Genomic DNA, 14,990 nt, shown 5'->3' with positions numbered 1-14,990 from the left:
ATCATGGTTTGGGCCTGCTTTTCTTCAGCAGGGACAGGGAAGATGGTTAAAATTGATGGGAAGATGGATGGAGCCAAAGACAGGACCATTCTGGAAGAAAACCTGATGGAGTCTGCAAAAGACCTGAGACTGGGACGGAGATTTGTCTTCCAACAAGACAATGATCCAAAACATAAAGCAAAATCTACAATGGAATGGTTCAAAAATAAACATATCCAGGTGTTAGAATGGCCAAGTCAAAGTCCAGACCTGAATCCAATCGAGAGTCTGTGGAAAGAACTGAAAACTGCTGTTCACAAATGCTCTCCATCCAACCTCACCGAGCTCGAGCTGTTTTGCAAGGAATGGGAAAAAATGTCAGTCTCTCGATGTGCAAAACTGATAGAGACATACCCCAAGCGACTTACAGCTGTAATCGCAGCAAAAGGTGGCGCTACAAAGTATTAACTTAAGGAGGCTGAATAATTTTGCACGCCCAATTTTTCAGTTTTTGATTTGTTAAAAAAGTTTGAAATATCCAATAAATGTTGTTCCACTTCATGATTGTGTCCCACTTGTTGTTGATTCTTCACAAAAAAATACAGTTTTATATCTTTGTTTGAAGCCTGAAATGTGGCAAAAGGTCGCAAAGTCCAAGGGGGCCGAATACTTTCGCAAGGCACTTTAACTGCACCACATATCACACTTTCACAAAATGCATGAAGACATGGCTAAAGGTCAATCAGATTTGTGAACATAATCCCTAGCTGTGTATTGCCGCTTTCCAGGTTGTCTGCTTGTGAGGTGTGGAAACACTTTGTTGCTTTTATGAATTTTGTCTTGCGGCTTTTTGTTCTATGTTGCTCTGTCTGTATGCTACGTCTTGCTTGTCCTATGTTGCTCTGTGTGCTCACTGCTCAATGATTGTCTATATTGTAATTGTTTTTAATAACATGCCCAGGGACTGCTGTTGAAAAATAGCCGGCTGGCTAAAACCGGCACTTTTACTGAAACGTTGATTAATGTGCACTGTCCATGTAAAAATAAAATAAATTTAAGCTCAATCAGCGTTCCCGTCAATGGGACAGTTGTAAATCATGCAGCGCGTGATGTCAAGATCGCAGATTGTAGAGAAACAACAAATGTCTTATATCGTCTGAAAGCTTAAATTCTTGTTAATATAACGGCACTGTCCAATTTACAGTAGCCATTACTGTGAAAAAATACCATGCTATTGTTTGAGGAGTGCTCCTAACAACAAAACATATTTTTCACCGCGATAGGATTGATAAATTCATCTCTGAGAGTGAAATGTGTACTTAAATCAGAGCAAGATTTCAGAATGTATCATCCAAATGGTCCCAGAGATAACATGAAGTGTTGTTTTGTTAGATAAAATCCCTTTTCATATTCTAAAAAGGTCCATATAGCATGCGCGATCGATTTTGTATTTCCACTCGTTCAATTTGCAAAGAAAGGAATTTGTGAAAATCTCACCCTAAACGTTGTTTCAACGAGTCAAATCACATTCGTATGTATTCCTCAGAGATCCTAGAACGTAACCAGACTTCACTATATCATTAGGTGTGTAGTATATCCTATAGGACACCATATTTAGTCAGAGAGCGATGCCTTCATGGCACGCCGATGACGTGGGCGGCCATCACTTGAACGACTGTATCTTTGTCAAATAAGCACCAATCAGGGTCAAACAAAGCTAGATCGATAGACAATGCCCTGGGCTTTATGGGAGTATCCATGTATATGTTGTAAAATGTAGCTACTAAGCTTGTACGACAGACCTGCCTTTTCATTTTGGACAAAAATTATAAGGATATTCAGAGTTATGAAGTTATGAAAACTGGTTGTTTTGCAAATGTTGAACTTATATTATTGATACTAATACTTCAAAAGCTAAATCAAAGTCCAAATATACAGATTTGGCGATATTCTTGTTGAAAAATGGAATATGAATGTGAATGTCTCCTTCATGATTTTCCCAAATGTACCTGGGGACTTCACACTAAATGTCATGTAGTTCGCTTCAAGGTATCCGTCTGAAATTTTGCACATACACTGTTGCCATCTTGTGGACACCATCGGAATTACGAGAGTGATGGCTAGAACTATGACCTTTCTCTTGCATTTCAAAGATGGTGGTAGGAAAAGATTGTTTTTTTTTTTCTTTTTCTTTTCTTCTACCAGATCTATTGTGTTACATTCTCCTACATTCAATTCACATTTCAACAAACTTAAGTGTTTCCTTTCAAATGGTACCAATAATATGCATATCCTTGCTTCAGGGTCTGAGCTACAGGCAGTTAGATTTGGGTAATGTCATTTAGGCGAAAATTTAAAAAAGGGGTCTTAAAATATATTTTTAGGGGGTTTGTATATCATTTTGATTTACACTACATGCCTACCACTTTGAAGATGCAATTTTTTTTTATTGTGAAACAAACAAGAAATAAGACCAAAAAAACAGAACTTGAGCGTGCATAACTATTCACCCCCACAAAGTCAATACTTTGTAGAGCCACCTTTTGCAGCAATTATAGCTGCAAGACTCTTGGGATATGTCTCTATAAGCTTGGCACATCTAGCCACTGGGAGTTTTGCCCATTCTTCAAGGCAAAACTGCTCCAGCTCCTTCAAGTTGGATGGGTTCCATTGGTGTACAGCAATCTTTAAGTCATACCACATATTCTCAATTGGATTGAGGTCTGGGCCATTCCAAGACATTTAAATGTTTCCCATTAAACCACTTGAGTGTTGCTTTAGCAGTCATTATCCTGCTGGAAGGTGAACCTCCGTACCAGTCTCAAATCTCTGGAAGACTGAAACAGGTTTCCCTCAAGAATTTCCCTGTATTTAGCGCCATCCATCATTCCTTCAATTCTGACCAGTTTCCCAGTCCTTGCCGATGGAAAAACATAATGGTGCTCTGTGGGATGTTCAAAGTTTCAGATATTTTTTCTGTAACCCAACCCTGATCTGTACTTCTCCGCAAGCTTGTCCCTGACCTGTTTGGAGAGCTTCTTGGTCTTCATAGTGCTGTTTTGCTTGGTGGTGCCCCTTGCTTAGACTCTGGTGCCTTTCAGAGCAGGTGTGTATATATACTGAGATCATGTGACAGATCATGTGACACTTAGATTGCACACAGGTGGACTTTATTTAACTAATTATGTGACTTCTGATGGTAATTGGTTGCACCAGATCTTATTTAGGGGCTTCATAGCAAAGGGGTGAATACATATGAACACACCACTTTACCGTTTAGAATTATTTTAGAATTTTTGGAAACAAGTTTTTATTTTTATTTTCAAATTGGACTATTTTGTGTATGTGCATGAAAACCATATAAAACATCCATTTAAATTACAGGTTTTAATGCTACAAAATAGGAAAAATGCCAAGGGGGTGAATTGTTTTGCAAGGCAATGTATGTAAGAACAGAACACACTCATCCCCTTCTATGTAAGAACAGAACACATGTCCATTTACATGGACAAGCTTTGAGGCGGCAGATTGCCACTTAGAATGGACACATTCATTTTCCCCTTATTATAAAGAAAATGCCACAATCACCTGTCCAGACAATATTCAATAGTCAATCAGAAATAACCAATAGTCCAATACAGTCCACAAACACACTCTTATGAATATAATGTAATGTCCTGTATATTTCCAGAAAGAACATGCATATTGAAACAACAGTCTAGCCCTAGAACCCACACATAGACTCACAGTGGCAACAGTTGGGAGAAAGATGTAATTCACCGTTCATCTTCCTCTCCCCGTCCACTAATGTTTGTGTGTACCATGCCCTGAGGCCTAAATAGCATGAACTGTTAATTGTAATCGCCTCCTCTGCCAAACCAAATGAAACTGGATCTTGTTAACCCATGATAAACGCCAGGAGATCAGTATCTGTAAATGATTACTATACTGGCCTAGTCTGTCTCCCAACGGACAAATATGTCCTAATCACAGTGTTTATCTGAATGGACAAATCTCTTTCTATGGCTGTCTTTAGAGGAGGAAATTACAGGTATGATTATCATATCGTTCATGTATTATGGCATATTTTCAGTTATGCTAGAGCCCTTTGTTAGACCATCATAATACACCTCACTCATTGTTGTCATGAAGATGTTACTTTATGAGTTGTTGATTTTTGTTCTTTCATTTAGTTCTGTGCTACTCTTGGGACCACTCCCTCGTGTGCATTTGATCACATTACTGAACTTGGGCCCATATGTAAGTATGATTCTCAAAGCATTATTAACACACTCCTAAAGGCTGTCTATTAGCACTGACATGTGGTTGTAGACTTATAAAGACATAGGAATCTACTCTACAGCCATGTCTCAGGACCAGCTCTGTATGTTTCTGTACTACTGGTTCTACACATTTGTATTTTTGTCTCAGGTAATGCAGAGAAAATCTGGATGCACATTGATGCTGCATATGCTGGGAGTTCCTTTATCTGTCCTGAATTCAGACCCCTGTTGAACGGCATTGAGGTTAGAAACCAGCCACAAATACACACATACACACACTTCCAGTTAAATTGTCAGTGAACATACTTGTATTTACACCCATTATAATTTGTGTTTGATAATAACTTAATTTGACTGTCAAGAGGGAAGTGTGCTAGAATGAGTAATATGCCCAAAAATTGGTAGGAAATTAGAAGAGCATCCGTTGGCCTTTTGAACAGCATGCGTCTCTCCAGCCGAGTGAAGCCGAGTGGAGAGACACACTGAGAGCATAGATAAGGCTAAAGTAATTTCCTCAGGCATCATCAGACCTTTAGATAAAACCCTGCTGCTCTCCTCGTCCAAGAAATATCACTGTTTATTAGCGACACAAGTTCAAACAATGTTGGGGTTGGGGGTGGGGGGGCAGGGATGTAGTAGAGGAGGCAGGCACACACACACACACACACACACACACACACACCTGAATGACAGGCAGTCAGGCACACCGGCTCCCTCTGCAGCTGAGGCTGGTTGCTAGGATATGAGTGATAGGCAGGCTCCTGCATCTGTCAGCATGGTAACAACTGGGCACGAGCCCCCTGATTGATATTGTCTCCTATTGCTGTCTGCTTTTATTGCGTCTGTGAAGGCAGATGGGAAGGATATTAGAAAAGCAGAGATAGAGAGCAAATAGATGAGACTGGAGATTTCTCTCTTTGAGGAATCAAGGTGGTGACAATAGAGTTATTGTGCAAGATGCTCTATTTAGCATTTCAAATAAAGGTTGCCTAGGTGTTAGATATGCTGCGTACGCCATATATTTGGAGCCATCCTAGTGAAATATGTTATCTGTTGTGTTGGTAAGCCAGCTGCAGTCAGTGCAAACCTAGTGATGGCAACAAGGGGCTTTGACAAGTCAAATATATTATAAGATTACTGTTTTCCTACAGTGAAATGGAAAAAAAAATGGCTCGTGTATTATGATGGTGACCTGTACATTTGCATCGAAATCAGCTGATTTGAATGGCCGACTCTTTTATCTCTTTCAGTTTGCAGACTCATTCAATTTCAACCCACACAAATGGTTGTTAGTCAACTTTGACTGCTCTACAATGTGGTAAGTTATCAAGTGATTGACAGTCAGCCTTTCTAGAAACATTGTTTTATTAATGAACAGGTTGTTTTATCTGACTGGGGAGACAGTCTGTAAAATTCCCTGCTGGTCATTTAAATAAAAACATACAACTTCCTTAAGTAAAATCTTTATTTGTATAATATAGATATATATATTTTTCCCAACATTTCTTCCATCTTGTCTGTTCTATGAGGAGAGGGGAGCAGCTTCTACATGGTTTTTAATATTGATTCAAATCTAAACTGCCTTGTGAGCTCAGCACGACACTGTGCAACTGTATACGTGTCTATAACCTCAAATCTAAGGCTGTACTATTCTCCCCATCCTTAGTTACACTGTTGCTATTGTGGCTATTGACTACACTACTCTACAATGGGCCGTCATAACAAAGTCACCTCCAGAAGTACTATCTAGACACATAAAGCATTCTTTAAACAGAGTGGGTGGGAATAGGCATCCCATCTGCCCTCTCTCTCATCACCCCACAAACAACCCCAACATTTCTTGTTGATAGAACGCTCAATGCCCTCCTCCATCCCCGGTGAGTTGTCAGTTAACAAAGTCAGCTCACAAAGTCAGTTCACAAAGGAAATGACTTATGTAAGGAGAGACTTGTATAGTCTGCTCAGAAATAGCTGTCTGCTTCTTTTTTTATGACGCTATAGTGTATTTTAATAACTGGAACAAAGGTAAAATTACTTGTAGCATCTCAGTTTATGAATAGTAGTGTGGTATTATTGGTTTATAACAGTTTGTAACAATACGTCAGGTGAATGTGTAACTGAGAGACCCTGGTCTCACTTTATAATCTTACTTCCTTATTTCATGCTCAACTGATTGTGAAAACAGAATTCTTTCAACTCATTCTCAGAGACCAAATCTAGAGCACAAGTTGTGCCAAGTCATTGTTTACAAAAACATAATTTATGCTGCTATGTCATCCCCTGTAGGGTGTCCCTTTAGATCATTGTCACTTTACAATACAATACAACTTTATTGTTCAATATAAGTTAACAAAAAGAGAATATACCTCAATAAAATAGAGATGGTAAATTACTTCAGTAATGTGTGTCTTTTGTAAGACTTAATGTAGCACTGAACACCTTCTGTATGTGGGGGAGCCGTTTTCTGTGCTTTTCTTAAAAAGCCTTGCCCTTTAGCCTTCCCTTCTGTTTTCTGTGGGAGCTCTCATAGGGTAACAGAGTTTAAGTGATTCAGTGTCTGTCCATAGGGTGAGGAAAAGATCTGATCTCATTGGGGCCTTCAAGATGGATCCTCTATACCTGAAACATGATCATCAAGAGTCAGGTAGATATTTTTACACTGACAATAGTCTGTATTGACATCACTTTTTTGTGTTATTCCCAATCTATTAGGTTTAAATGTGGTAAATCTAGCAATAGTCTCATCAGCCTATTTACAGTATAGTGGTTTAATTTGATCAAGTGCAGATGATGTCTGGAGTCCCTGTAATGTAATGGGATGTGAATGGTGTTAGTGTGAGAGCCCAGTACATCGCATCATGGATCTGAGGGTCTGTCGGCTTACTCACCTCACAATCCTGCTGGCTTTAGGCTTGCTAATAAACCCAAGGTGGATGAACTAATACTCACCACCATAGCCCCATGTTTTATATGGCTAGGAAGTGTGTGTGTGTGTACGCGTGGAAACGTGTGTGCATATGCTCGAGTGTGTGTGTGTACAAACGTGTGTGTGTGTGCATGTGTTCATGTACTGTAGTTGCACTGTATGTTTGTGTGTGCTTGTGTTAGAGCTAATACAATAAAGCGTCCAAACGCTCTCCTAATAACACGCCTTACACAATATGTCACTCTAAAACAATCCAATTCAATTACCGATGTTCCTCACGTCCTCCCAACAAAACATTTGCACTGTAATAGTCCACTAATGGTCCTGTTGCATCGCTGCCTGCCAGTGTTAGCCAGTGACAGAGTGTCACCCATCTTAGATGCAGATGTAGTCTGTGTCCCAATTGGAACCCTATTCCTTAGATGTTGGACTCTATGGGCCCTGGTCAAAGTAGTGCACTATGTAGGGAATACGATGCCATTTGGGACGCAGTTACACAGCACAAGAGTCTGCCTCTGGCAGGCTGCAGCTGTGCCTGAAGCCTCCTCCTTAATTGGACTGACAGAAAGACAAAAGACTGGCCAACCTCTCCTCACAGAGGGAGGCTGCTCACAGTAGGCCACTGCTCCCCCAGCTCCAGCTCAATGAAATTACAGGTTATTGCCACTGCAACAGGGCTTTTCTACTGTATGTGGAGGCAATGAGAGAGAGAGGGAGAGAGAGAGACTTGATCTGGCAATGTTCAAATCTGTTTTCCATGCCAATAAAGCCCTTGACTTTAATTTAATTGAGAGAGAGAGAGACTAACAGAAACTCATATTTATATTTTTTCCCTTTTGTACTTTAAGTATTTGCACATCGTTACAATATGACATTTGAAATGTCTTTATTCTTTTGGAACTGATGTGAGTGTAATGTTTACTGTTAATTTTGATTGTTTATTTGACTTTTGTTTATTATCTACCTCATTTGCTTTGAGAGAGAGAGAGAGAGAGAGAGGCGCTGTAATGATTTGGTATAAAGCTCAGCGATGGTAACAACATTCCATAATATGCTAATAACTATGGTATAGACACACACTATAAGTGATGGACTACAGTGAATTAAAATGTTGGCTGTGAATTGCTAATAGTATAATTACTCATCTGTTTATTTACAGGGCTGGTCACAGATTACAGGGTAAGCTGAATGGTTATCTATTATTATTATATTCTGTCTATGTGTAAGCGTGACGCCGGATGTCATATCAGAGGAGTTCATTCTGTTTGCTCCACTAACCCTAACCCACTTATCCCCCTCTGCCTCACCCTATCTCCCCCTCTACCTCACACTACCCCACAGCACTGGCAGATTCCACTGGGCCGAAGGTTCCGCTCTCTCAAGATGTGGTTTGTGTTCCGGATGTATGGGCTCAAAGGCCTTCAGGACTACATCCGTAAGGTAACAGCAAAGCAGAGAAACAGCTTTGGTTCCCTTCCTCTGTCTGTCAATCAAATCAGCCTGGTCTGTGTCTATCTAGTTCTATCGGTAAATGAAGCAACAGCAGCAGCAGCAACACATAAGGCCTCCAGCCATACACTGAGGCATACTGCATTCATCTACTGTCTATATTAGATAGAACAACTCCAGTAAAGCATGTTTGTAATCAATCATATGTAGGCTACAGTTGTCTTTTTACAAAACAGTGCTATTCAACAAGTTGACCATTGACTACTGTAGGTCAGATTACATAGAAATGTCTCTGTATGGGGCTTTTGCTGTCCTCTTGGTACAGCAGCATGCAGTTTCTGAATAGACATACAAACAGTAAAGTAATTATAGTGGACACACACGGACCATTAAACCTCATAGTGGTGGTGACCTACTGGCTGGGAATGAGAAAGTGGAGTGGTCAGCTAATAATCACAGTTAGGACCAGAGTTTTGGCCTCATTAATGACTGAGTTGGCATTGGAGTTATTACTAATAGCCCTGTCCTGGCTGTTCTCACTCAGACTTTGGTTACAAATACTGTACATCATGATGTACTACTGTGTAATTGTGATTACATGCAATGATGCACGTTTCGGTTCTCATTAAGCATTCAATGCCACACACAGATTAGTGAATGAATGACATGTTTGATCCTGTGGTGAATAAGAGTTTGAACAGGGTGAGCTGAAATAGGACATGGTATTTAGCTTGGAGGTTTCCCTCCAAGGAAGGTTGGACAGTTTGACGACTATTTCATGGTTATTTTCTTCAGATTTCCGGGCGTCTTTGTACAAACATAAAAGTACATACTGACCTAGCCCAAAGGCCGGCAGATGGCGATATTGAGTTGTTTCATTTTATCATCCAAAGGGAATCTATGCAACCGGCTATACATTCATATCCCCCGTGGACTGGTTCGTACATAAAACATTCTCCATTCAGGCTGCAAAGGCATCGATTTGCTTCTTAACTTGATATAATGTTGAGAAGGCATAAAAAACGTGGGATATAAGCATACTTACTTTATGAAACACCATTTCCCACCACCATGCTAGTGGCTAATTGCAATTCCCGGATGTTGTGAATCGCGTTCAGCCAATCAGGTTGCAGCCTACTGTTGTTTACCATTGGTCTGAACGCTGTACGCAATGTCAGGAAGTAGCATTAGCCACCATTTTGTTGCCACTAAATCAAGTTAAAAAGGAAATCGATGCCTTTGCAGCCTGAATGGAGATTGTTTTATGTACTAACCGATCCACGGGGATACAACTATATAGCCGGCTGCATACTGTAGATCATCTTTGGACAGTCACCATCTGCCAGCCTTTAGGCTAATACTAACCTTTCTATGACTAGATTCATTGTCAAAGAGCTTGTGCTTTTAATTTCCGTACTAAGACTGAGATATATCTGGTTCCATGGGCATACTAAACAACAATGCATTTTCTGCTCGATTCAGGGAGTTGTATGGATAGGGCTATGTGCTTTAATGTTGTTCTAGTATTTTCACATGTCTAACAGTCATCACATTAACCCTTTGATTGAGAATGGAGCCTTTCTCCAGGGTAAATGAACATGAAAGACAATGTAGCTACAATGTATGGTTTCAGCATTTGCTGAAGGTATATTACAACAGCCAGCTAGCTAGCTGCAGTAAGGACACCACCCTATAGGAAAAATAATTCATTCAAATTAAGTTACTAGTCTGCCACCTAGTGTCCATATCAAGAAGTTCACCGTAACGCATTTCCATCAGCACCACCTCAGACTTCAGTGGAAGGCTGTCTGAGTATGAATGAATGACTGTCTCTCTGCCTTCACAGCATGTGGAGTTGGCCAAAGAGTTTGAGAGCCTGGTTCGCGCTGACCAGCGCTTTGAGATCAGTGCAGACGTCGTCTTGGGGCTCGTCTGCTTTAGACTAAAGGTAAGACAATTCAGCCAACTGTGAATGTTAGTTCAGGACATGATCATCAAACGTTCATAAACGTTCAGAAACTATCTTTGGACTGGAATAGACTAAAATTATTTATCGTTAGGTCTATGGTATAGTATAGTTTTAGTTCACATTGCCGGCATACATTTATTTAAGTTTTTTAAAAGTATTTGACTATTGTTACATCCTAAATGGCACACTATTCCCTATATACTGCACTACTTTTTTTTTTACCAGAGCCCAATGGGATATATAGGTAATAGGGTGCTATTTGGGAGGCAACCTATCTTACCTTTCCTCCTAAAAGGGCTCCAACGAGGTGAACGAGACCTTGCTGAAGAGGATCAACAATGGCAGGAAGATCCACCTGGTACCATGCCAGCTGTCTGGTCAGTTTGTGCTGCGCTTCGCTGTCTGCGCCCGCACCACCGAGTCACGTCACATCCGCGAGGCCTGGCGACTCATCACACAGCTGGCCGAAGAGGTCATGCAGGAGCTGCCCCACTGACCATCCACATTGACTAGACAGGCTGGGTTGGACCAGGAGCTGTAAGTATCAAGTATTTCAGAGTAAGAGTGCAGGTCTAGGATCAGGTCCCCCCCTGTCCATTCATTAAAATATAAAAGACAAAATTGATCCTAGAAGCGGATCTTAGATCAGCACTCCTACTCTGAGATGCTTGATGAATAAAGGGCCCTAACCCCACCTGACCATGGCTGGTATTCAAAAAGTGTCTCAGAGTAGGAGTGTCCATGTTATCTTATTTCTTGTGAAGTAAAAGGCTAAAGTGATCCTAGTTCAGCACTCCTACTCTGAGATGCTATATGAATACAGGCCTGGATCTCACTCAATGGAGGCTGCTGAAGGGAGGACGGCTCATAATAATGGCTGAAACGGAGCGACTGGAATGGCATCAAACCATGTGTTTGATACCAGTCCACCGATTCCGCTCCAGTCATTACCACGAGCGCATCCTCCCTAATTGAGGTGGCACCAACCTCCTGTGATCTCACTGTGTTTACATCATCAGCATACTGTAACTGCAGCCCTTTCTCTTTGCTGTCTCATCCCATGTGTGTATTTATATGTGTGGTTGTATGTGAATCAGTGAATTTGTGTTGGTGAGTGTGACTAAATTAAAGGTGCGTATGTGAGTGAAGCAAATCATATCCAGATGTTAAGGTTTTGCCTGATAGGTTACTGTAGTGTAGGGTTTACTGACAATACTCAAGCATGTGTTCTATGTAAAAACCAGACTGACTGAGTTCTGCTCTGACTCCACACCAGTATGCTAAATGAGAGAGGCCAGGCTAGAGACGGGCATCCCCCCCCCTCAGGGCTCTGTGTATGCCCCACCTGCTCCTACAACCCCTCTCCACCCTCACCTACCCTGCCCTGTCCCTTCTCAACCAACTGTTCATCCAAATCACTTTAGAGAAAGGCCAGCATGCTAAAAATACAGGCAAGGACTTAGTATGTGGGGCTTTATCCTGCCTGAGGTTTATCCAGGCTCTGGTCACTCAGCTGTGTTTACCTGCTCTAGTGGAGTGATTAGTAGAGGTATTCAATTCAGTACACCATTATTTATCCCCTTAGGGGCATATTGATTAAAACATTGGGATAGTGTAGGTCCCTAAAACAAGATTGCACATTATACATGTTCACAATTCAAAACATTTAAGAGTCAGAAAACATTGTATGGTTTGGCACCATTATACAGTAAGTAGAGATAGAAACAGTTCGTATCCCACAAGGTTTGAGCTGTTCACTGTTTTCATGAAGCCAAAAAAAATTAACAGCATGTTGAGATTTTGCCAAAGAGAGAAACGGGTATCTTATACCAGAAAAACAGGTATCTTATACAAGAGACACAGGTATCTTATACAAGAGACACAGGTATCTTATACAAGATAGGTATCTTATACAAGAGACACAGGTATCTTATACAAGAGACACAGGTATCTTATACCAGAGACACAGGTATCTTATACAAGATAGGTATCTTATACAAGAGACACAGGTATCTTATACAAGAGACACAGGTATCTTATACAAGAGACACAGGTATCTTATACAAGAGACACAGGTATCTTATACAAGAGACACAGGTATCTTATACAAGAGACACAGGTATCTTATACAAGAGACACAGGTATCTTATACAAGAGACACAGGTATCTTATACAAGAGACACAGGTATCTTATACAAGAGACACAGGTATCTTATACAAGAGACACAGGTATCTTATACAAGAGACACAGGTATCTTATACAAGAGACACAGGTATCTTATACAAGAGACACAGGTATCTTATACAAGAGACACAGGTATCTTATACAAGAGACACAGGTATCTTATACAAGAGACACAGGTATCTTATACAAGAGACACAGGTATCTTATACAAGAGACACAGGTATCTTATACCAGAGACACAGGTATCTTATACCAGAGACACAGGTATCTTATACAAGAGACACAGGTATCTTATACAAGAGACACAGGTATCTTATACCAGAGACACAGGTATCTTATACAAGAGACACAGGTATCTTATACAAGAGACACAGGTATCTTATACAAGAGACACAGGTATCTTATACAAGATACACAGGTATCTTATACAAGAGACACAGGTATCTTATACAAGAGACACAGGTATCTTATACAAGAGACACCGGTATCTTATACAAGAGACACAGGTATCTTATACTAGAGACACAGGTATCTTATACAAGAGACACAGGTATCTTATACAAGATAGGTATCTTATACAAGAGACACAGGTATCTTATACAAGATAGGTATCTTATACAAGAGACACAGGTATCTTATACTAGAGACACAGGTATCTTATACAAGAGACACAGGTATCTTATACCAGATAAACGGGTAGCTTATATCAGAGTTGTGGCCATTCCCATTTCAATTCAGTCAATTCTGAAAGTAAACTAAAATTCTAATTCCAAAATGTTCTCATAGAGAAACATTGAGCAAAAATGTTTAACTTCCTAATCGACTGAATAGAAAAGGAATTGACCCCAACCCTGTTTCATAAGCAGTTTTGTCCTGAACATCATAATAACCCATGAGACACATGATGAGACAAATAAGAGCTCTTATGGGAGCATCAGTTAAAACACTTACTGTAAGCTTTTGCCCTGCATGAATAAAATATACAGACAACAGTTAATGTCTCAGTCGATTTGAAGAGACACAAAAACAATATGTACCTAGCTTCACTTAATGCCCTCAGCAGTAGCAGTGAGCCAAGGAGGAATTGACTTGAGGGTCTCTCCTTAAGAAGGTAATATGAATGTGTTTCAAATGTGTACTTTACTGTATGCACATCATATGATGTTTCTGTTGTGCTGTTGGATAAACAAACCAGTTGAATTAGATTAGACCTTTAAGCTGCGATTCCCAGCATGTCATGGAGTCACTCAAAATAAATTAACTAAGTAATCAAGAGATAAAATAGATAAATAGATAAAATATCCCTGTCCCTGGTTTGATTCACAAGTCAAGTGTGCCTTTTGAATGAGGGATGGAGGGGTGTGTGTGTGTAGAATATGTGTAGTGGTGTCTTTTTGTCTCTTCTGTGTCTGTGTTTACTTGATATAACCAGCAGTGGGCTGACTGCTTCAGTCTCACACTGGGGGGAAATTGTATTGTTAACTTGATCATCTCTTACCTGGCGATAAGGTGGTAGTGCAATCCTATGTTTTTTGAAGGAGGTAAACCTTAAGCATAGCTGTATTCTTTTATATGCTTTGAGTCGCTTTGTAGCTTCCTGCTACTTATCTGCCTCGTGGCATCATTGTACTGTCCTCTTTACACAACAAAATAAATGTTTGCGATGTGTATTTGAGTATGTCATACTTTCACATTGGATTGGAAAGGTCCATTGGTACCCACAAATGATTATGTATGATTAGCCTATTTAAAACTAAATGAGTACTATCAAAATCACACCATTGCAAATACAATATTTAGGCGTTTTGGTGCAACGCCCTGGAAGACCACTAGATGGCAGCATTGTCCTAGTCCAGCGACGGTTGGAGCAGTAAAACCACAGAACAATGAGACCGGTAATTCACTGGATTTATAAATGTGAAGCATCTGCTTGGCGTTTCCACTCACTACGGAATATAATAGTGAGAGGAAACCCACTGGCCGGTTGTGGGAGAGCTTGGCGTTTCCTCTCACTACGGAATATAATAGTGAGAGGAAGCCCACTGGCCGGCCGTGGAAGAAGATGGAATGAGATGAATTTTGGGCGACATTCTGCACATAGTTCCCAAAACTAGAATGTGTTGTGGACTAAACTGTTTAGAAGGAATGCAAAGGTGGAATTGAGTTATTGCACAAGCGCACTTCAGAGGAGACGATCCG

The 14,990-nt window shown here is 40.4% G+C and overlaps 1 protein-coding gene across 9 annotated transcripts in view; it reads left to right on the top strand.

Annotated features, from left to right (window-relative positions):
* Nucleotides 1-14,459, top strand: part of LOC112222811 (aromatic-L-amino-acid decarboxylase) — a 34,043-nt gene extending 19,584 nt beyond the window's left edge. The window contains exons 7-16 of one of the 9 annotated variants that reach the window (XR_006079724.1): nt 4,173-4,239; nt 4,411-4,505; nt 5,513-5,580; nt 6,830-6,906; nt 8,348-8,367; nt 8,530-8,628; nt 10,484-10,585; nt 10,832-13,209; nt 13,320-13,341; nt 13,400-14,459. Coding sequence is in view for 2 of the 9 variants with exons in the window: in XM_042304710.1 (XP_042160644.1) it covers nt 4,173-4,239; nt 4,411-4,505; nt 5,513-5,580; nt 6,830-6,906; nt 8,348-8,367; nt 8,530-8,628; nt 10,484-10,585; nt 10,832-11,119 (816 nt within the window). In the remaining 7 variants the exon portion in view is untranslated. Of the gene's footprint in view, nt 1-4,172; nt 4,240-4,410; nt 4,506-5,512; nt 5,581-6,829; nt 6,907-8,347; nt 8,368-8,529; nt 8,629-10,483; nt 10,586-10,831 lie in introns of all 9 variants that reach the window. The other 8 variants (XR_006079723.1, XR_006079718.1, XR_006079719.1 and 5 more) reach the window with 8 other exon arrangements.
* The last annotated feature ends 531 nt before the right edge of the window (nt 14,460-14,990 follow it).

Source organism: Oncorhynchus tshawytscha, linkage group LG23 (genome assembly GCF_018296145.1).
Source record: "Oncorhynchus tshawytscha isolate Ot180627B linkage group LG23, Otsh_v2.0, whole genome shotgun sequence".
Classification (NCBI taxonomy): Eukaryota; Metazoa; Chordata; class Actinopteri; order Salmoniformes; family Salmonidae; genus Oncorhynchus; species Oncorhynchus tshawytscha.
Note: the sequence above shows the minus strand (reverse complement) of the source record. Positions and strands in the feature narration are given on the sequence as shown.